Consider the following 22641-nt stretch of genomic DNA (forward strand, 5'->3'; position numbering starts at 1 on the left):
CAATAAACTGTCTTATAAGAGTTTAATAAGCATTTGTTGTTGAAAGAGTAGGAAGACAGATGAATTATTAGATGGATAAGGCTAGCTGAATGTTGGGGGAGGCCACTTGTTCATTTTCCAGCTGCCCAGCAGCTCAGACCCAAAATAATCACATAGAAATTGTATTATTTAAATCACTGCTTGGCTTATTAGCTCTAGCCTCTTACTGGCTAACTCTTATATCTTAAATTAACCCATATCTATTAATCTGTGTATTGCCACGTGGCTGTGGCTTACCTGGTAAAGTTCCCCACATCTGTCTCTGGTGCTACACAACTTCTCTCTGACTCTGCCTCCTTTCTCCCAGCATTCAGTTTAGTTTTCCCTGCCTACCTAAGTTCTGCCCTATCAACAGGCCAAAGCAGTTTCTTTATTTTCCAATGGTATTCACCACATACAGAAAGGAATCCCACATCAGATGACTGTCTAGGTTATTCTTTGGATGGATGGATGGATGGATGGATGGATGGATGGATGGATGGATGAATAAATGGGTAGACAGATGGGTAGATGGATGATAATAGATTGGTAAACATGTAGGTAAAGTTGAAGTCAATGTCCCAGCTTGGTTTAGGTGTTTTCCCTTTATAAATAACTCTTTAATTTTTGAGATAATAATAACTTCATTACTCCTTTTTCTTTTCTTCCTTAAAGTCTTCCCAAGTATTCATTGTTTTCTTTGAAATTATGACCCCCTTTTCTTTAATTTTATTGAATATGTTCGTAAATACATAAATGCAACCTGCTCACTAGGTGTGTTGATGTATATATATATGTTTTCTGGGTTGATCATTTGGTATTGGATAACCAACTGGATATCTGTAGAAAGCTATTTCTACTCATCATTTCTTATTTACCTGTAGCTGTTTCCGTAAGTGGAGGACTCCTGAGTGTTCCTCCTTCCCCATTAAAAATAATGTTATCCTCATTCAGGTCATAGTTAGACAGTCATGATGTTGAGATTTTATGGACATAGTTTATGACATTATTAAGAGACACTTAATCTCCGATCTCATATTTACCTTCCTGCTGCTCCTCTTTCACGATTGTATCTGAACCTGCATAGCTATGTGTGGATGTTATCCATTATGACTGAGCTGTACACCTCTGTATTTTGATCTCTTGTGATTTTTCTATACTAGTGTCTGTCTATTACAAGGAGAAATTTCCTTGAGAAAGGAACTACACTTATCTATGACTATATGTATAAATATTTAGAATATAGTTGGGAATTATGCTGGTTTAGTAAAGTGGAAGTCGTGTGCTCTCCTTCCAAGATCTGAGACTTCACCAGACCTGCATGGTTGACTAGCTTTCCGATACCAGGCATGATTTCTGTCTTATTGAGACTGCCTGAAATCTAATTAGAGAACTGTTGGTAACTGTCTAAGAATGTGTACCACTGATGTACTTGTAGGGTTTTAGAATCTTGATGTTCTTTATGGTTCATACAGATCATAGATGAATAGGATGACTATTGGTTGCTTGTCTCCTTTGAAAACTTTCATTGTGCCTTCTGGGTATCATAAAATACTGGTCCTCAGGGAGCAGACTTTTGGGTCATATCAGCTCAGGTCCTGTGAGCCCTGTGTCTGAATAAATGGGTGTTTTCAGAAATAAGGGCTTATCTCACATCTCTGGAAGCCAACCAGGGGCAACAAATATGTGAAATGTTTTGGTATTCTCTTGGACAACTTGAACAACAATTCAAAAGAGGGCTTTCTAGGCCTATTGCTGGTTTTCTGTTGGATAGTCCCTTACTCTTACGGGAAGCATTGTCAGCACATATAGGAGATTTTTATTTACATATATGTATACTTACTTACATATCTCATAGATATTTGTAGGTATATGGCTAATAGTTATGATTCCTTATGTGCTTTTCAGACATCTTACTATTATTTTACCTTCTTTCTGTATTCATCTCCCTCCCCTGTCCCTAGTGAAAATCCCCATTTTCCTGCTCCCCTCAGATCACCTGTATTTAGATTCCCCTTTCTATTGCTCCTCATCACCACCATTCCACGATGGTCTCTTTTGATTTTCTTGGTTTCTGTAGTCATTCCAGGTGTATACTCACAACTGACAATTTGCAACTAAGAACATCAAACAAAAGACACCATGCAGCGTTGCTTTCCTAGGTATGGGTTACACCATTCCACATGGCCTTTTCTATTTCCTTCCATTTACCTGCAGCAGAGATTTTCAATGATGCCTTTGCTCCCACAGCTGTGCTCTTCCCATGAGGCCTCTATGCTTGAATTTCTTCAGCCTCAGGCTATTCCTCTGCAGACCACACAGCTTTCCCAGCCAAACTGATGCTGAGATGCTGGGAAAGGTCACGGAGTTGTTCTTTCCCACAGCCCATGGAGAAAGATTCCTCCCCTGGGTGCTTGGAGGCAGCGTGGGCGATAGCACCAGATTTGAATCAGGGCTGTGAACTGGAGCCAAGGGGAATGATATATGAATGCCAAGTTCCCTCCATCACCCTGCCTTCTCCAGAATCCTGACTTAATTTCTTGTGTCCATTAGTAGCTCATGTGGAATCTGAGAGATGCTTGGATGTGGTCCTGGTCCCTGAGGATAAATAGTTCTTGACCATCTTTAGGACACTCTGATAGCATCATCTGTGGGTAGTTTCAATTTTATTTTTGTTGACTTGTTGTTGAGCCAGGACTATGTGTACATGACCTGAATATCTTAAAATAGCTCTGTCCTCATTTTCTTTTAAAAGCCAAGATTCCTTTGTAGAATTGCTCATGTCTTTGCACAAGGGACTGTCAGATTCAAGGTTGAATGTATGAGCATCAACTTTCTCTTCTACCTGACCTAAAATTTCTAAAAGTGTGATAACCTGTAACTCAGCTAGGAGTTTCTAGGAATCCTCCCTGCACTGTTCAGGTTGAGCTATATGGCCAAGGAAAACCATATTTGGGGTAATTTTTACCTGATTTAGAGCATATTCTTTCACATAAACTGATATTTTTAACTATACTAGGTCAGATACAAAAAGCACTGTCTTTTTAAAATGTTGTCAGAGACTGCAAATGGATCAATGGGTCACAGCACTTCCTATGTAAGCATGTGCATTTGCATTTGAATTCTCAGCATCCACAGCAATGGGCATGTCTGCATGCGCCTGTAACAACACTGAAAACAGCAACAGGCAGCTTCCAAGATCTCCCTCCCCAGTGAGCCTAGCCAAGCGATCTGGTTCATTGGGAGACCCTATCTCAGGAGGGTAAGAGAACAGAACACAACAGCTTCCTAGTCTAAGCATTGAGTGCTTATCTCAAATTCTGGAGGCTCTGGTTCTGTCTGTGGCTCTAACACAAGCAAATACTAATAAAGTGAAGCACATACTAAAATGATTATCCTTCACCTTTTGAACTTGCTCCTGCATAATTTATCCCAACCCTGAGGAACGCATGACTGTTTCTGATCTTGACTTTTTCTCCTGGTACATACGATGCGGCAGGAAAGACTCCAGGCTGGAGACCTTGCCTGGCAAAGCTAGAGACAACAGATGGTTCTTTGTTGCTATGTGTATTCACATAAGATGAAAGCGACTTAGAGTTGTACTTAGGCACCCATAAAACTGAGAGCGGTAAACATAAGTTCTTTTGATCCAATTTAACTCAGCAGGTTCTATTTGTCTTTCTTCTGTAAACAACAAGGCCCAGGGAAAAGGAACATTGGGAATATGACGGAAGGGCACAGGGTCTCAAACCTGTGACCCTGGCAGGTGTGTCTCCTCCAGAGAACAATGCAGAGACCTGTGGTTTGCTGAGGACTCTGCGCTTTCCGTCTGCCACACCCTTGTGTTTTTGGAGCTCCACAGGGTAGCGAAGGAGACAGAGAGCGCAAGAGACTTCTTCTCAGTTTCCCTTTAGAGGACAAAAGCCCTCTGCTCCTCAGTGTTGACCTGTGAGGTCCAGACTTCAGCATGCAGAGGTCCCGGCAACACATGTTACCGTGAGCTGACAGGCTGTAAATGTTCCACTTTGTCCCCATAGCCACCCACGCTGTAACTGGCACTCAGGGGTTAATCGTGCACCTTTATCTTGCCCTCCTTCATGGTGGGTAACTGAATTCTCTTTTTATCTTACTGTAGCAGTAACCACAGTTACAAGAGCAATGCTTTTCTCTCCTTGTCCATTGAGCTATTTAATATATACATTTCATTTCAACAAAAATAGTTCTCAGTAACTAATTGCTTTCTTTCCTTGGAAGAAATAAGGATCTAAGCTTCATAAACCAGTCTTACTTAGGATACTTTAAATGTGATACAAGCCCTGGGCAGAATCCAATCCTGGGCAAGAATGATGTGAATTATAGGGAGGTCCATTGCCTGAACTATTGATTCTTAGCTTTAGGTCTTTTCAAGCCAGGTGGATAGTAAAACCAGCAAAGGTGAGAATGGACTAGGGGCCTCATATTAATTACTATAGCACATGATTCGTGGTTCCAGAAGAAGAAGTTCCACATCACATGCATTGAACATGTGTGTCATGCTGGATTGAATGTGTGTGCAGTGCTGGATTGAATGTGTGTTCCATGCTGGTGCATAGAAATCATATGTTGAGAAATATTTTCTGAAGAACCAAGCAATGAACTGGAAAGCAGGCGGGTTCCGGGATTATGGAGGGATTCTTTAAGCTTGAATCTACCATCACGTAGGAAAGCTCACATGTCCCCACACCGTGGCTTCTTGCCGTGTGTGTCGTTGTCTTCTATGTGGCAAAATCTCTAGCTGTGTCATATTGGTCTGGTGGGGACTTCAGACATGCTGTGTTTTTGTACCCTTTCCCAGTGGATGGCATGTGGTCCTGTTGGTCATCCTGGTCTAAATGCTCAGCAACCTGCGGGGGTGGACACTACATGAGAACGCGCTCTTGTACGAATCCAGCCCCAGCCTACGGAGGGGACATCTGCCTGGGACTGCACACGGAGGAGGCGCTCTGCAATACACAGACCTGTCCAGGTACCCAAGGCCTAGGTTACTGTATAGCTTCAATGCAAACTCACCTTTCTTATTTATGAACGATGACAAAGATTGTAAGTCAATCTCATACTGTTGCCTCTGATTTATTTAACAACACTTCGTTCTACAGCAAAATCACTTTCATACTATGCTCTGTCTTCACTCCAAATGGTAAAGTGCATACATGGTACAACATCTATACTACCTGCCTAAGAAATATACCCCAAATCATGTTTGACCTTCCTAAGTAACACTGATGACTCCCAGGAAGCACCTGGCTTTGCTGGAGAAGAAAGATTGGGAGAAGTGGAAAGCAAGGAACACTTGTAGAGCCCCCACCCTGGTGTGCAGAGAGACTCGCCTGAGGCCTGTTTCACATTTTCACAGTCTGTCCCAGCACAAGCACATTGTATGCTTGGAACGAGCCAGAAATGTTCTGGGGGAGCAGTGGCATCGTGGGATGACACCTCACTCAGGGCCAGGACTGTTCTCAAAGGCAGTGCAATTAAAGAAAATATAAGGCAGGGAATCCAGTCAACTTTCAACTAAGCAAAGCAAGGAACAGGGAGCAGAGACATTAGGAAATGAGTCTTTTCAGGACTGTGAACGAAGCAGCTCTGGGCCGGTGCTTGAGGCAGGATGTTTCAGACAGCTCCTTACCTGAGAGGTAGCCAGGCAATCTGACATACAGGATGGGGTGAAATGAGTTACCATTCTACACTTGACTCTGACAGTGAAACACTTTATCGGAGTGCATGCACAGGTCTTTCTAGAAAATCCCACCTATATTTAAGAAGGCCTCCAAACCAAATTATTATAATCATTCCAAAATTCAGTCTTTTATGTCTTTGAGAGAAAAAGTCATTCCATTTGTATGAATAAGTGCACAACTAGGATTTCTGAGTTGTAAAAAGTAATAATAAGACATATATGTGTGTGTTTATTTATATCTGTATATATATATATATGAAAATGTCCTCCTTATATTGATGAATCAATAATGAGAGTTCATACCTTAACTCAATATATGAGTCTTATCCCTATTTCTGAATATCTGTACACCTGAGTGGATTGAAAAGTATTCCAATAATTTATCCACCTTCAGGCAGAAGCATTCTGTCATTGCTCATCCTTTGGTCCTGACAAAGGCTGTGGGAACTGACTTCATTCCTCTCAGTAGGTTTTATGTGAAACGAGCTCTCCTGACTGGCCCACCTTAGGTGACTTTGCAGAGTTGGTTTTGATGCAGAAGAAAGGTGCTTTAAGCTTCCATTCGGGAACCAGGGCTATAATCTGAGGGTCTCTTTGTAGGGGGGCTGGCTCTGTAGGCGTCAGCACTGATGATTTCTGACTCCAGATGTCCTGTTTGTCTCAAGAACTGGCTTACTGACTGTTAAATAAAATTGTTCATAGAATTGAAATGATACGGGACTTGGAACACTTACTTTAAATACATTATATCTGATTGAAATTTTTAGCACTTTTACTCATCCTTGTGTGGATTTATTTACTGGATTGGCACAAAGTTATGGCCACATCTTATTTATGCATAGAGTCATTAAAAACACAGTGTGAATGCCCAAAGTCCAGTGTGACTTGACCGTGATTGGTGGCTGTCATCAGGTAACCCTGCCTCTCCCCCTCTCCTGGTCTCTGTAGAGAGCTGGTCGGAGTGGTCCGACTGGTCTGCGTGTGATGCCTCCGGCGTCCAAGTCCGTGCTCGGCAGTGTGTTCTTCTGTTTCCTGTGGGCAGCCAGTGTTCCGGAAACACCACAGAGAGCCGGCCATGTGTGTTTGACTCTAATTTCATCCCAGGTAAGGGCAGAGATGTTTATCAGTGTCAACAGAGTCATTCCAATATCCAGAGAGGAAATGACCCATTGGGTCAGTCTTTTATCTGCTCTTTGAGGCTGCCTTTGTTGAATTGAAAATGATTCTGTCTACTGTTGTGGTTTCAAGGTGACTGGAATATAGATTCACACGTAACTGCAGATTTAGACTGGAATTTAGCACAATGTCTTATATAATTTATTGATGCTAATGGAGCATGAGGATTTCACTACAAAAACTAAAAACTGATTGCTTGTTTTAATATCAGCATAAATACTTTACCATGGCAATGTTTTGTGTGTGTCTGCACAGTGAACGTGGTCATTGTCTTCACGTAACTCTCAATATACTAGGGAACATGGATGCCTGTCATTAATATTGCCTTGAAAAACAGGTTACAGGTTCCTCTTGCTACAGCCTTTTTTAAAATGAGGAATCAACATTTAGTTATCACAGGGGACCATCAGTTATTACAATGACCCTGTACGGTGATATTCTGCTTATGTATAAAGCCCTTAATACAACCTCCCTTCATCTGTGGGGACTAAAGCCAAGACCAAACTAGTGGGAAGAAATAATGGGATTAAATTATAGAAGCACATTTTATTCGTTTCTTTTTACACAGAACTGTTAGCTTTAGCATTACCCTTAGAAGGTGTCTCAGTCACATACAAGCTACAAGCGATGCTACTTTGTGTTCAGCATACTTTCAGTCTTTGTTGTCTGATGGAAAAAATCCCTGTGGGAGAGTCTGGTGTTTCCAAGCCCCTGGAGTGTCACCACACTCAGAAGACTGCCATTTCCTTCATGTCCTGCTTGTCAGTTTCACACGTGGCACAGGAAGGAGGTACCTTGGCATTGGAGTAGAGTTTTCCTTGAGCTCATGGTTCAGCTTTGAGTTCATAAAGAATGCAACACTAGAGAAACAATACAGGACAACGTGATCGGGGTTCCCTAGGATGGGACATGCCATAGCAGAAATCAATACTTGTGCTTGTTTCAAGTCTGAGGAACCGTGGCATTTTCTTCTTTGGTACTGAATACCATACCCTCCTGCTCAGGGTAACAAAGCCAAATCCACCTCAGGTTTACTAAAACAAAGAAACAGTCAATGCTTTTGATAATTAACGAAGCTTTTGAACCTTAGATTCATATTGAACTCAAAATCATTAGTGTTTGTAAATGAAGCATGGATATGAACTGTTCTCCCAACTCATTTGTACATAGTGATTGCATTTTCTGTTTTTCCAGAAGTGTCTGTGGCGAGATCCAGTAGTGTGGGAGAGAAAAGGTGTGGAGGTGAGTTCTCCTTCTCAGTAGAGCGAGCTCTTGATGGAACTCAGACATACTGAAACCTCTCTTTTCCCAGGGTGCTCTGCTGTTGGATATGCGGGGGCTGGACAGCGAAGTCCCTGAGTAGATGGGTCATGATATGCAGACACACCACTAAATGCTTCTAGAGCCAGATGTGTCCTATCAGCATCTCACAAAGCTGCCACCATCTCCAGCTGCCTGTGTGGGACAGGTTTTGGACATCAGTAATTTCTGATCCTAGATGGGAGGCTTAGGACATGTGCTAAGACCTCTCAACTCCTTGAGCACTGGTCCTGTCCAGAGCTAGCCTCTCTAGTGATGCTGTCATCATATTGAGCCAAAGCAGTCAGCTCGTCACATTTTGCTGTCATATAAGTGAAGAATAACAGTTTTCGGAGATTTTATATTGGCCATTGTGCTAAAAAAAATCCTAAGCATCCATTTTAATCTGCATTGTCTGGGTAAGAATGATGGAACTCAATGATATAGGGCTCAGATCCAGACAGGTCATGAGTAGGGGATTCAAGGATAGCATCCTGGCAAATGAATGCAGCAGGGGTTTTACACTGAAAACATCCCAAGAAAGGGGACCCAGTAGATCCCTGGGAGATGCATGGGAAGATTCTGCAGCAGCCATGTCTGGGTCATACTCTTGGTCAGCATCAGGATCTCAGGCTATAGCTGATGGGTTTAGCATAGCTGATTATATAGCATGAATGTTTGCAAGTATAGAGAAACGTAGATGTCTTATCTCTATTGATTACAAATCAATCAAATGTTGTACAGAAAGCTATTCAACTGAACCAACTGGGTGTTTGATCTCTATTCTAGCTTTATTGTTCAAAAACCAAGAAAAAATAAGTTAATAGCAGAATTAGTAGGAGAACATGTCTTCCACCAAGACTAATGACCTGACCTCCATCTCAAGGTCCTGTGTAGTGAAAAAAGAAAACTGACTTCTGAAGTTGTTGTTTGACCTCCATATACATGCCATGCTACCTGCACATATGTATGAGCATGCACACATGCACACAGACATAGACACACACACACACACACACACGCACACACACACGCGCACACACACACAAAAAGTAAATGTTAAAAAGACAATGCATATATTTAAGGAGGAGCGACAGTGTACAGAACCCCGGGAGATTTAGTAGGCACTATTTTTCCCTTTGCAGGGAATGTGCTCCTATGGAAATCTTTCAGCTTAGCTATTTTTAGTTTCAGGAGACACAAAGACTGAATAATCTTGTCATAAAGATGTCAGCTGGCCACAACTTCCCCGGGCACCTGCAGGAATAATTTATATGACTAATGACACACATCTGCATACGGAGACCATTGTACATCTTCCATATGCAGCAATGAAATATGAGTTATCAGTGCAGTAGGAAGTATTTTTATCAGTGTGTGGCACTGACTCAGGGGCGTCCTCATAGCTAAAATAGAGAAACACAAGAGCGCAAGAGAAATCAGCCTTACTTATCACCACTGCAGCCTCCATCTGCAGTAAAAATAGCATAATTCCAGTGTTTGTTGGTGGAAAGGGTGCAGAATGCTTTATGCCATAGTCACATGATGAGAGCCCTGTACCATCATGGTCTCTATGAAAAAGCAGGAAACACCCGAGGCTTGTAACCTCCCTCTACGATCTTACCATTGAACAAATAAGCTAGGAGTGAAGAATTGAGATGATTCGTCTCTCAGTTGTCAGACAGTCTTGTAGAATGTTCTCAGTAGGTTATCCAGCCAGTAGTGCTTCTGTGGTAGAAATGTCACTATCTGTTCAGAGACTCGGTGCATTTATGAGTGTACATTGATCATTGCTGACGGTGAACCCAGGGAAGGAGGTCAGTCTTTCAGGGATCGGCATTCTTAGAATCATGTCCAGGAGGAGACAGATGCACGGGACAGGAGAAAACTCTGAATCAGAGGGCATGTGAGAGATCTCCAGCTTCTACCATGTGTCACACAGCTCAGGCCCTGATGGTATCTCTCAAATTGTGATGTTCAGCTTCACATAGGTCAGGCCCTGATGGCATGTCTCATATTCTGATGCTCAGCTTCCCCTGGGTTTCTTGACCTGGGATTCTAATAGAACCTTAAGACCCTGGTTCTAGTGTCCATTGGTAAAGATTAGCAAGTGATCTTTTGACAAGTGTCAGAGCTGGCCTGGTGCTAAGGTGGAGCTTCTGCTGAGTTGTAAGTGTCATGAACCAGGCACAGAGCACAGAGAGAGGTGGAGGGTCAGTGAGGGGTCAGTTATAAACATCTCAGGTCCTGGAGATTGCAGACAGATCTGCTTGTCTCTGCTAGTACTCCCAAGGGCTTCCTCTACAGTGAAGGATGTCACTCCATGTCCACACTGAGCTCAGTAGCTCCACCACTCTCCCTCTTGGCTCTGAAGTTGACAGACTGTAGAAAACCACTGGATGACATTGCATTTCCTGGTAACACACGGGGAGACAGCGAGGGGGTCCTATGGATGCTCCCTGAGCTTTGGGAATGTGAGGTTAATTACCTGAACAAAGTTAATCCTCAAGGCCCAGTACAGGGTAGGAGAAAGGAGGCTACCTGCTGCCTCACATGACTCTCATTTATCTCTGCTCTGAGCCCTGCAGGAAGGTTGAGAACTTCAACAGCAGTGTTTTCCCAACAAATATGGAGGTTTCCAGATGGTTGTTTCTTAGGCATTCCGTAGCTCTTGATGCATTGCCAGGATGCCAATCAAACCTTTCCTGTTCTCTAGACCCATCGTTGCAGCTCACCTTTTAAATATCTGTTACTCATAACTTGTGAAAAAATTCAAAGAGAATTAATGCCTATTAAATAGACAACAATGAGTGAAAAGAGAATTATTCATGTCCAGCTTCAAGATTATATTGAGTACCTTTAGCACAAATCCTTTATTTCTTAGAGTAAGACACTTTTTATAAGATCACTAAATGCAAGTTAGAAAAAGTGGTCCACAGGCTAACATACAAATTAGAGAGATGGAGGGAGAGAAGAAGGGAGGTAGGGAGAGAGGGAGGGAGGGAGGGAAGGAGGGAGAGAATAAGTCTGTGCGTCATCTCTAGAAAGACACAGCCAAAACTAGAGAAAGAAGAGTGACTTCCATTTCCTTTGTAATCCTCAAAAATTTCTCTTATTGAACAAAATTTGTATCTACAAAAATACTATTAATAGCAGAATTCATGTAAATAGGAAACAATTTGAATAAAATAAAACAGGGAGTAAGAAACAGCCTGGCTTATAGGAGTAGAGCAACTGAGAGCCCCAAGTGAATTCTCCCTTCGTAGGCTGCAGCCATGTTGGATAGATGGATGCTCAGTCTGGTAAGGTCGATAGACACACCAACAGGAAACCCACAGGCCAGGGGTCACTGTGTTCTTGAAGGCTCTCTGGGACCTCCAGAGGAAAGCAAATGTGTTTCAGATATAATCCTAACAATGTTCAAGGCATTTGAGGAAATGATTGTAATCCATAAGAACACAAATTGAACTAGGTTGCTCAGTGTGGAGACGTTTTTACATGGCCCTGACATTTCCAAGAACAAAGCTACTGTGACATCTGTACCTTGGAGTACGCAGCACCTCCGTTCATCTTTCCTTTCAGTCGGGCATTTTGAGGATCTGGTAGCATGTTCTTCCTAGGCACAGTATGACACTGGCCTTGTTTCACAGAGTTCAACATGTTCCACATGATGGCCGTGGGACTCAGCAGTTCTATCCTCGGCTGCCTCCTTACCCTGCTCGTCTACACCTACTGCCAGCGGTACCAGCAGCAGTCCCATGATGCAACTGTCATCCACCCTGTCTCCCCTGCTGCTCTCAACAGCAGCATAACCAACCATATCAACAAACTGGAGAAATATGATTCAGTGGAGGCCATCAAGGTAAGGAATGGGCACTGACGGCTATAGCCAGGTAGGCCACAAAGGCAGCTAGGTGGTGCTGCGGCTGCCAGCAAGGTTCAGTGGTGGCAGTACTGGTGATGGACAGAGTCGGGGTACCCCAGACCTTTGGGTGATCACTGGGGAGTGTGGATAGTCTGTAGGTGTTGGGAGATCCACTGTGGTAGTTGTAGGAAGTCTACAAGTATATGGCTGGATACTCTTGGAGGCGGAGAGTCTTTGGAGATTCGTTTTTCTCATTTGCCTACCCTTAATGGAAATAAGAGTTTGAAAACAAAAGCAATGATATATAAAATTCTGGGAATAGAAAGTCTTGAACCATGTCCAGTTATGCCTCATATGTGCTTTTTGGTCTTTGAAGAGAGGTCTTCCAGCAAAAACCTCCAGCCTAGAGCCAAATGAAATGAGCAGTGATATAAAGTCCACATTATGACACTCAGGTGTCCATGTCTATCTCAGGAAGACCTGAGTTTCCTTCGTCCTCAGTGTCCTGCTTTATAAAATGGATATGATAGTTCATAGCTCTATGTCGTTCTGAGGTTTCGATGACCTTCCTCAAGAGTCAGCACAATAGCTTCTGTTCTTCCCGTGTTTGTACGAGAAGCCGGTGTTTGCCTTTAAAGACTCAGGGGCTTCATCTGCTGCACCATCTTCTGTTATCGTCTCCACTCACGAAGGGACGTCTCCTAGGCAAAGACTGACTAGGCTTCTGTGTCCTGTTGAGTTAGTTGTTTCCCATAACCTATTTAGTGAACATTGGCATAACCTCGCTCCCTGCCATGAAAGCTAACTTTGGAACATCCTCTTTTATAAGAATATGTGTCATGCACCACATGAAGGATCAGGGATCGTTCTGGCATGGGGCGGAGGACAGGGAGAAATACTGCAAAATAATGTCTTCTGGCTGCCATGTGGCTATCTGCCGTAATCGTCTGTGCCTACCTGCACGAGATCATGGCATAGATAGGGCGTAGATGATCTCAGGGTCCTACCTTGTCCTGAGGAGCAACTGGTAGTGGGTTGTTGGTGTGGAAGAGAGAATCACTCTTTACTGAGGATATGGTCCATGGTGGGTTTTTCATGCTCCCATGGACATTCCCACATCCGTGAGCATATGGACAGTGTTAACCAGACATAGTCGGTTATTAAAAATCAAACATAAAGCTAGGAGAGAGAAATGTTGGGGTGATGTGAGAGGAGTTAGGGTGGGAAATGGGAGAACAGATAACATACTTCATTGTGTCAGTTTTTAATTTTATACAATTTTCCAAAGTAAAGTCTTTGAAAAAGAATACAATGAAATCCATAATTTATAAAAAACAGAATATGTATAATTTATCTCTTTGACGTTGCATGTGCCATTAATGACTGTCAATGGGGGGCATCTGTGCCACAGATGGGCACAGTGGACACCTTGTAATGAGCGCAGACTGAAAATTGACTCAGGTGTTTGAGTCAGATACCCTTGCTTAGAGAAGTTCTATAAAGTCTTGATAAAAGCTGATGAGCTCTGGGGGGGAGGAAGACTGATTTCTCTAAGGGTGTGACCATCCTCCATACTCCAGCGGATGGCCCCACACCCACGGGTATATAGACAGCATAAACTGTGGCCACTGGATTATCTGTTTAAACAATTAAAAATGTGATATTAAGGTGAGGGCTTGGGAAGTATGAATGGGTCTGAGAGGAGAATAGAAAGGGATGGAATGTGAATATAATTAAAATAAATTTATAAATTTCTCAAAGAATTTGTAAAAATAACACATTAAATGTAGCTCTTTATGGAAGTCTAGACACATATTAGTGTATCCCCATGTATGGAAAATAATTGTCAGTGTCTATAAATTTGCATGAGTCTTAGAGGTTTTCTAGAAATTCCGACTTTGGATTTCTGGTCCTGTCTCCCTCAGTTCCTTCCTGATTAAAGTGCTAAAGTAGGCCAGATACTTCTGAAGACATCCGACCATTATTAGCCAAGTCTTCCTTGAGGCAAATGAGCTGAGGAGCCAGTAAATGAGCAGACACTTTCCAAACTAATAGAGCCTTCAGAGAGAGCTCCAGTTCAGCCCAGCATCTCCCGATTTTATTCTATTGGAAACATCACTTACTGAATGCTCTAAATCTTTTCAAACATATTTTACAGGCATTTAACAAAAACAACTTGATCCTAGAGGAGAGAAACAAATACTTCAGCCCCCATCTCACTGGGAAGACCTATTCCAATGCCTACTTTACAGATCTCAACAATTATGACGAGTACTAGCAGCTCTTAACGCTTCTGGCTCCTTGGAAACGCTCTGCTTCTCAAAGCCGTGCTCCATGACTGCCCTTATTTCTGAGGCTTCAGAGATGAAGTGTGGATCCATTTCAAGTGCATTTCAAGTCAGGACTTTCCCATCGCTACAAAAGACGCACACCCTGAGGCACCTCCGTGTCGGGTTGAGGCCGTCTGGTCCACAGCAAACATTTGATTGTTGCTAAGTGAGCCATGCTGTGAAGTTTCGCATTGTGCTGCTCCCAGACTCTAACTGGTCTCTTGTTTCATGAGTTTAATTTCGTAAATGTGCCAACCACGTTAGAAAGTGTCTTCAGAAATGTAGCATCTTCATGCTTTCGAGTGTAGGGCTTCATGATGTTTTAACTTGAAAACAAACAAACAAACAACAAAAAGCCAGGCACTTTGTCTGTGAGATCCCTTCCCTCACAAGGTCCATTGTTAATTCAAAGAATGAAGATATGACTATGGCCAACTCTCCCAACCTGGGTTACTCTGTGGGTTCTTGGAAAGAGCTTGCTTGCACTTGGAGTGATTCCTGCCCAGGAAAGACCAGGGATTCTGCCTGCCCTGGACCTGTCGAGTTGTGGTCCACTGAGACCCCTTGAGACCCCTTGCTGTGGTCTGGGAAACTGACTGTCATCACTGTGCAGCGAACACATGAAACAGAGAACAGACAGCAAGACACACAGCAGTGTTCTGCAGTTTGCAGCGAAACTAGCCTTACTCTGACTTCCGGATTCCGTGTCATTCCAGGGAGCTCCTTGCCATGCTATAGGCCTGCAGGCCCACCTGCCTGGGCAGTGGGAATGTGCCGAAGAGCCAGTCTTAGCATTGGGGTAGACACCATGCCCCTCTCTCCCTCCCTGCGAAAAAATTCTTCAGCATTATGATGCCAGTTATGGAAAACATTGAAAGTACCAAACTGTAATGGAAAGCCTCTCTTTATTTTTCCGTGTTATGCAGTGTTGAGTGAACTGATGTTTATTGACAAACATTTTTTTGTATTCAACATCTTTGATGTGTTTAATGTACATCAATGGGCCCCTATCAAGAGCATTAAAGGTGTCTAAAGCTGTTCCCCCTGGACCTCAGCACCATCACACTGGACTGACAATCCAGTTCCATGGTCCCCTTGTTCGTCCCTGTTGTCCCCAGTCTGGAGGAAGCAGAGGCGCTGGCATCTTTACATCAGTGCTATCTTCCTGTGCATCCAGCCTAGCTGGTCCCACTTCTGCCCCGAGGCAGTAGTGGTCAAGATGTACCTTGAGAGGTGACAGGCACTAGTTACGGGCCTCTAGTGACCCCTCTGCTCTCAGTCATCGGGGACTGTTGTAAGACCATTCCCAAGGTCCTCAGAGGAGTAAAGGAGGCTTATTAACAGCTGATACAGAGTATATGGGTATTGATTTAATGCTTTTGAAAAGCAAAGACAAAATAGTTTGTGCCCCTGGTCACTATGGCAAAGACCCGAGTAGGCATTCATATGTGTTCTTACGAGAGAATAAACTTTCATGTCTATGCAAATGTATAGCACGGGGAGGAGAGATTACAGGGTTTTATGAGTGTGTTTTCCCCTATCAAATATAAAAAAGCAATCTCAGAAAATGTTCCTCAAAAAAAGAATCTATGTTTAATCACAAATTAGTCTCATATAAACACATTTTTCAGACATAACTCAATGTTAAGATTGAAATTAAGGCAGCAGATGAGCTCTGGGACTTAGATGTGTCAGGTTGCAAAGAAATGGCAGATGGGAAAATCCCAGTGGGACGCTGTGTGGCATTTCTCGCACTTCTACAGCGGATGCAGCCTCCGTTGCACACACGTTTTTAAAATCCACACTCAACAGATAGATGTGTAGGGTGATTTATTTGTTGTCTCTAGGGTGGATTTCATTCGATGCCTGAATTCATCTCATTACTTTCTTTTAAGAAAAGAATAAATCCTCTTGGTATAGCACTAAATTTTCTTGTTTTAAAAATAAGCTCGCTTCTTGAATATTTCCCTAGCTTGAAAGGTCATTTTCTTTCCCCTGGGAAGGATGTTGCAAATATTTCAAGAACTTGTCGCTAAACTTGATAGGAAATGCTTTCTAAGTGAACTCCAATCTGGTCTTCATCCATTTGATATAGCAACCCTACCCCAGAATTCTCATATTCAAAAGAAGACAGTCTTCTGACATTAGTAATGACTTTCTAAGGCCTCGTGTTTGGCTCCCCTGTTCTCTATTCAAATCTCTACCCCCCAACACCAGGCCTCTGCTCTGATTTGGCCAAACAGTTGGAAGAATTGCTTAGGAACACCATGGGCTGTATTCTGTTTTCATCTCCCCATGACTATTTTTCTGGAACTCTACTGCTGAATGCCATTTTCCAGACTCTCATTAGCCTATCACACATGTGCAGAGGATATGCCATCCACTTTGGAACCTCCTTGTCAGAGTAGATCTGCTCTACCTGGGACTGTTTGTTTGGGATTAGGCGGCAACCTGTGGGTCATAGTTTAAATTCCAGACTGGCTTTCTCGTTTCCTTCCCTCCTCTCTGCTGCATCTCTCCCTCCAGCCCTTCTTGCCTTCCTTAATTCCTTCATTCTTTCCTTGCTTCCTTTTGACCTTCGATGCGAGAAACACATGGAAGAATTCATATTTTTAAGCCACATCTGGCCGAACCTGTTGTCAAATGACATTAATCAACCTATTTTCTATCGTTAGGGTTCAAGTTCGGCTGGTTTTCGTTAAGAATCTGGCTTCAGTTGCATGCTTACATACTTTGGAAGTTGGTTCCGATGTTGTTTATGGTCCTCCCTCTGATTAGACCATCATCAATCCTGCTAAGTGCTGACATTCTGCAGAAAGAAGAATAGAATCTTTGCACACAGCACAGTCTTAGACATTTGCAAATACCCTGGGGACTTTTTTGGAACTGAGGGCTCTGTCACCACTGACTGAAGTTAACTCAGTGAGTTCTAAGGAACTCTGGGACATTTGGTGAAACTATGCTACACACACACACACACACACACACACACACACACACACACAAGCCTCTGTCATCATAGTTCTAGGCTTTTTCTTCAAAACTTCCCAACTCAAGCTAGGCATGTTTATGGCACTGCCTCTTAAAACTTACTCATGGTACCCAAGCATCTCTGGTCCTGTTGGATACATCAAAACACACATGAAAGTAGATTCTTCTTAGAATTAACATTGACTTTGATGGAAGTGAAGTCAGTTTCTTATGCCCATAGTGGAATTTCAGAGACACTAAAGGAATTGAAGACAAGTCATAAGCAGTAAATGTCTGCAGCTGAGATGCTTCTGTCACTAAGAAGGACCAATTCACATAGTCCAGTGGGGACGCTATTGACTCACAGTTGATACTGAAGAATAAGGAAACGGGAGCAGAGAAAAATGTAGAGCTCAATAAAAATCAATAAAAAAAGAAACAGGTATGGCATGTGAGATGCAAAGGCGAAGGTTATGTCACTCTCTATTGAATATGCTGCATAGGCCCTGGCAGGGAGCTGGCCCACAACCAGATACTGTGATCCTGACATTTGGACTCTTCTATAATCATACTTCCTGAGTGCATGAGTCTTAGTCAAGGGCATTGTTGCCTCCTTACTTATCTATAAAGGGATGGAAATGGCCAACTCTGACACCCGTGCCAGCAAATCTCCCACATGACTCTTGCTTTCAATACTGTGGACAATTTTTCATCAAAGAGGATTCCCCTTAAGAGTCATGTTATTGTGTGATAGAATGCCTAAAACGATGTTATTCTAAACACGCATTAGGTTTGCATTTGGTCATTTTGTCAAAATACAGTCTGCTGGCATATGAATTCACATATACCCTCATGTTTCGTTGCTGAATTTTCTTGCATTTAGAATAAGCCACAAATAGTTCCTCAATAGGCTAAGCCAAAATTCCTCATCAATTGTTCTACAGAGACATGAACTTTCTTAACTTTGAGGTATCCTAGACTCTTCAGTGAGTCTTTCATGTTTTAAGTCACACTTTGGGGTCCACTAAGTTCAGCACTACCATCTCAAATGATAGTTTGGGAACCTCAACCAGAAATACAAGACACCATTTACCAGTGGGCAATATAATGAACTCTGTCAGCATCAGATCAACCTCTTTTTCAAGTGGCAGTTTAAGCCTGGGTCTCAGAGCCCCAGAAATTACTTTCCATGGAGGTCTCAGAACAGTAGCCTTTGCAAAGTCTCTGTTCTCCTAGAGTCCAAAGATGGTATTAGACATGCTGAGCTCATCGGTACATTCCTACACCTTTAGAACTTTATGGAGCATATAGAGATTTATGTTGATACATCATTGTCAATATTTTAAAACCTGCTACTAGCCATGGGTATTTGATATTATCTATTATCAAATACTAAAGGACATAGTGAGTACTCCGCTTCTTTGAGAAATGCATGTGAAATGGGAAAACCTAAGTTAATGGTCTCATTGACCTAAAAGATGCAGCCCAGAAAATATTGTGTGAGAGATTAATGCTCAGAGCCCAGGGATCATCTATCTCTCTAGCTTATCTTTTCATTTGTTATTGTTATCATTAATTAAAATGATGGAAGGAGATTTCAAAGCTCTATAAATAGCAAGCTAAGGCCTTCAGGTTGTATCTGAGGAGAGTCTCATGAAAAAAAGGAAATGTGTTGCTTTCCAGTTTGCCGCTGTTTCTTTGGGAAACCGAAACCCTGTAGATAACATACAATGTTGAACTATTGACAGAACTTGCAAAACTCACTCTTCCTCATGAGCTTACATTGAAGTTGCATTTACACTGTAATGTTGCATTATCAGAATGTTGATCCATGTTATTGGAGCATCAGGGATGGAAACGCGTCCTTTGAATAGTTCATATTGCAAAGACTGTGCCGCCTCCTTAACACCAAATCTGAAGCTGTTACAATTGGTATAGTTCATAATGAGAACCCAGCCCCAAAACGTGATCTCACTGAAAGCTGACATTCCACCATCTAAGCTTATTCTCCATGACCACAGCTATAGCAACTCTGCCCCCACGCAGGCATGCTTTCCTGGTGGGACATTGTACAGGTAACTAAACTATTCAAGGGTACTATTGGATTAGAAAGAGAAAATGGGAGATGGAAATCACTAACATGTAAGCCCGGCAGGAAAATTCCCAACCCCTCATAATCAGTCAAGAACCTAAGGCCAGTAGGTCAGCCATAATCCTTATCTTTTCCAGTTTCTTGGTAATTTAATACTGGATGATTCCAATGTTAGATAAATACAAGCAGAAAGCAAGCCAAGCCTTGGCTCTGGTAAACAGAAGCTGTGCTTCCGTCAGGACACTAAAGGAGGCCTGTTATCTGCAGCTGATTGGCTGACTGGCTTTCCTTCCAAGGTCGCCAGTGCCTTTTAAAACCTCTGTGCTGTTCCTCCTGGATATCGATTGTTCCACTCAGAAGCCAAGGGCTTGGTTGTGTACACTTTGAGGAAAAGTACTCTTGTGTGTCTCTTTGAACTCAGGAACAGAAAATAAGAGAGAAAAGTCTTATGTCCCGGTGTGGTTTTGCTCTCTGAATAGGATCAAGGGGGGTGCCCAGATGAGGCGACCCTATACCAGCCTGCAAGAAAACCATTGCTTTAGTTTTTAAATCTTTATGGAAACCTGCCAGATCCTGTCCTGTGGTAGGAAAGTGCACTCACTCGGTGTATGTAGAAGTCACGTTTGTTTCCTGTGCTCTTCAGGAGAGTCACAGGATCAGGCGAACAGCTACAGGTGACCAGCAGGGCCACAGTGTGGAAGGGAACCAACAGCAATGTTACATGGGCTGTTTTCATTTCCAACTCTAATATCAGAACTGCTCAAAAATTTAATGAACCTGATACTTTCCACTTGGGTTTAAAATGTTAGCCGTGTCTTCTATGTCAAGTTGACCGCTTATCTCCTACACGGTGACTGGGGACTGTCATCCAGTTTCGAGATCTGAAAAGCATGCACAGTGGTGGCCTCCGGCCCCTGACTCCCCATGATGCTCACCTCATCTGTCAATAAGACGCACCAGCTTGTCCCAGTGTAAGATTCTGCAAATGTGTCACCAAAGCCTGTGCTACCCGACTTGATCGACTTTGCGCCTGCTATGCCCCCTTGCCTGATCTGTAAAACCAAACAAAACTGTTTGGGATTGTCTCATTTCCCATTCATGGCAATTTCTTCTCGGCCAACTTCAGCCTTTGGTAAACTTGCAGACTGTTACAGGTCTTAGGATTTAAACGTCAAAGGCAGTCTATGTTAGTTACTACAGAGCCATTTCAAGAGTGAAGTCGGTCTGCATTTCTCCATCAGTTCCCTGAGAAAACACCACTTGGGTCTGGTGGCGACGCACCTGGCTGGTGGCTGTTTTCTCCCTCAGACGATGGACAACCCACACTACTCAGTCCTTCTGTTTGGCTGTCGGCATTTCCCCTGGACTCTCAGTAGACACGGGCACAGACAGGAAGTTTCCTGCAGTCATAGTCTCTTTGTTTCACTCACGGACACACTAGTTTATGTTCTCCCTCAGAGCTGGCCATCCTTGCCTCCAATTGTTGCTTAATGACACCTGGCAGAGATCTTGTTTGCAGAAATCAATTTAAGACCCTAATTGTGTCAACCCAGGCAGGGAACTCATTCTGTCTGTTACTGAACCAATTATGAATGTCCCAAAAATCAGCCAAAACCAACTCACACCTGTCTAACCAAACATATTACTAAGGTGAAACTTACTCTTATTACAGCAGTGGAAATGTCACCTTGTGTCACCGCCCTAGGCTCAGTCCCAGTATCTATGTCTCCACCTTCTTCATCTCTTAGCAATGAAGTCATAAAATGGTCCTGCGTATTGCCAAGAGCATAGTATTTCCTTCCTAGAAGCCCCTCCCAACCCTGCTCGTCATCTCTCTGCCAACATTTTATGGAAACTAAGAGAATCATAATTATGTACAGATAAATTGTATTATATTTTTTGTACTTGACGTTTTGTGTAAATAGTTTGCCTCCTTCCGTTGTATGTGAGTATTGAAATAAACTGCCATTTAGGAAACAATTAGTGACATCTTTCTTTCCGGTCTCCTACATTGTGGTAAGGCTTTGGGAGCACCACATTTCACCAGAAGAGAGGTGTGGGTGACCTGCTGGGGGAACCTGCACAGCATACTTGTGTGGCCTGCTTCTCAGGCCTCTTGTCTGCAGCACAGAGCAGAACCACACAGACTCACACAGACGTGCTAACCAACTGTTATGACTGTTCCTGTGGTCAGTATGAGCTGTGTGGTGAGGAACGCCAACACAGTTCTCTGTCTAAGGGGTGGGAATCAGGTGTTGACTGTGATGGATGTATCCGGTGGTTGGCTCATCCTCCCTAGAGCCCTTCAGATGCTACTCGCTGCTGCCTAACAAGGTTTTTCCTGAGTGAAATACAGTCAGCATAAACATTGCTAGATAGCCATATTTCAATATCAGTACAATATTTCAGTATATTTATCAATGTATTTAAAATAGATGCGGTATTTATGCATCTTACATATACACGTATGGTATGCACTCATAAACAGATATAACTCCAATTATTTTATGTATACATATATGTATATATTTCAATGGATCCACAACCTCAGTATATCTTGGTTAATATAGTAACCAAATATTAATATAATAGAATAAAGCTATATAAACTTAAGCTGGCAATAGTTACAAACACTAAACTATTTGGACCCCAAGTAATAAAGTATTCAAATATTTGAAGCAACTCATGAAGAATTTCTATTTAGCTATTAGTTTTAAAATTAGGAAAAATTTACTGTTGCTCAATTTTTCTTTTTCATTTTTTTTAGCATAATATATATTTCGATATTTAGATAGTCTCACACTGCTCATGTATGAACATCCTCTTTGAATTTTCTTCATTCGATCTTTATAAAATAAAGTTGAAGTGGGATTTAAATAACTGCACCTCTTAGAAATTTATAATGTAATTTTCTATTTAAAGTGTCTCTTCAGGCCAGTTGGGAAAGAATGGCAGAAATGATTGAATGCATTGACTCCACTGTTCTAAACAGTTAATGGAAGAGGAAATTAACCTTAAAATAATCTTGGGAAATATCATTTCCTGCAGTTATTGTTTTTAAGTGGTGCTTTTATTAAATCATAGAGAAAATGAGGCCTGAAAGTGAGTTCTCTCATTAATTTGCTTTTTATAATTTCCCTTGAAGCTTTCACCCGATTTCAGCAACCCCAGAGCT

At 42.4% G+C, this 22641-nt stretch overlaps 1 protein-coding gene across 6 annotated transcripts in view; it reads left to right on the forward strand.

Moving 5' to 3' along the window:
• Positions 1 to 21446, forward strand: part of Sema5a (semaphorin 5A) — a 438077-nt gene extending 416631 nt beyond the window's left edge. For all 6 annotated transcript variants that reach the window (XM_085676576.2, XM_048457013.3, XM_085676579.2 and 3 more), the window contains 5 exons: positions 4853 to 5023; positions 6683 to 6838; positions 8105 to 8152; positions 11860 to 12071; positions 14233 to 21446. In XM_085676576.2, the coding sequence (XP_085532702.1) occupies positions 4853 to 5023; positions 6683 to 6838; positions 8105 to 8152; positions 11860 to 12071; positions 14233 to 14352 (707 nt within the window). In that variant the 3' untranslated portion in view covers positions 14353 to 21446. The remainder of the gene's footprint in view (positions 1 to 4852; positions 5024 to 6682; positions 6839 to 8104; positions 8153 to 11859; positions 12072 to 14232) is intronic.
• Positions 21447 to 22641: the final 1195 nt, after the last annotated feature.

The sequence above is a fragment of the Myodes glareolus genome, chromosome 15 (genome assembly GCF_982192425.1).
Source record: "Myodes glareolus chromosome 15, mMyoGla1.1, whole genome shotgun sequence".
In the NCBI taxonomy this organism is placed as follows: Eukaryota; Metazoa; Chordata; class Mammalia; order Rodentia; family Cricetidae; genus Myodes; species Myodes glareolus.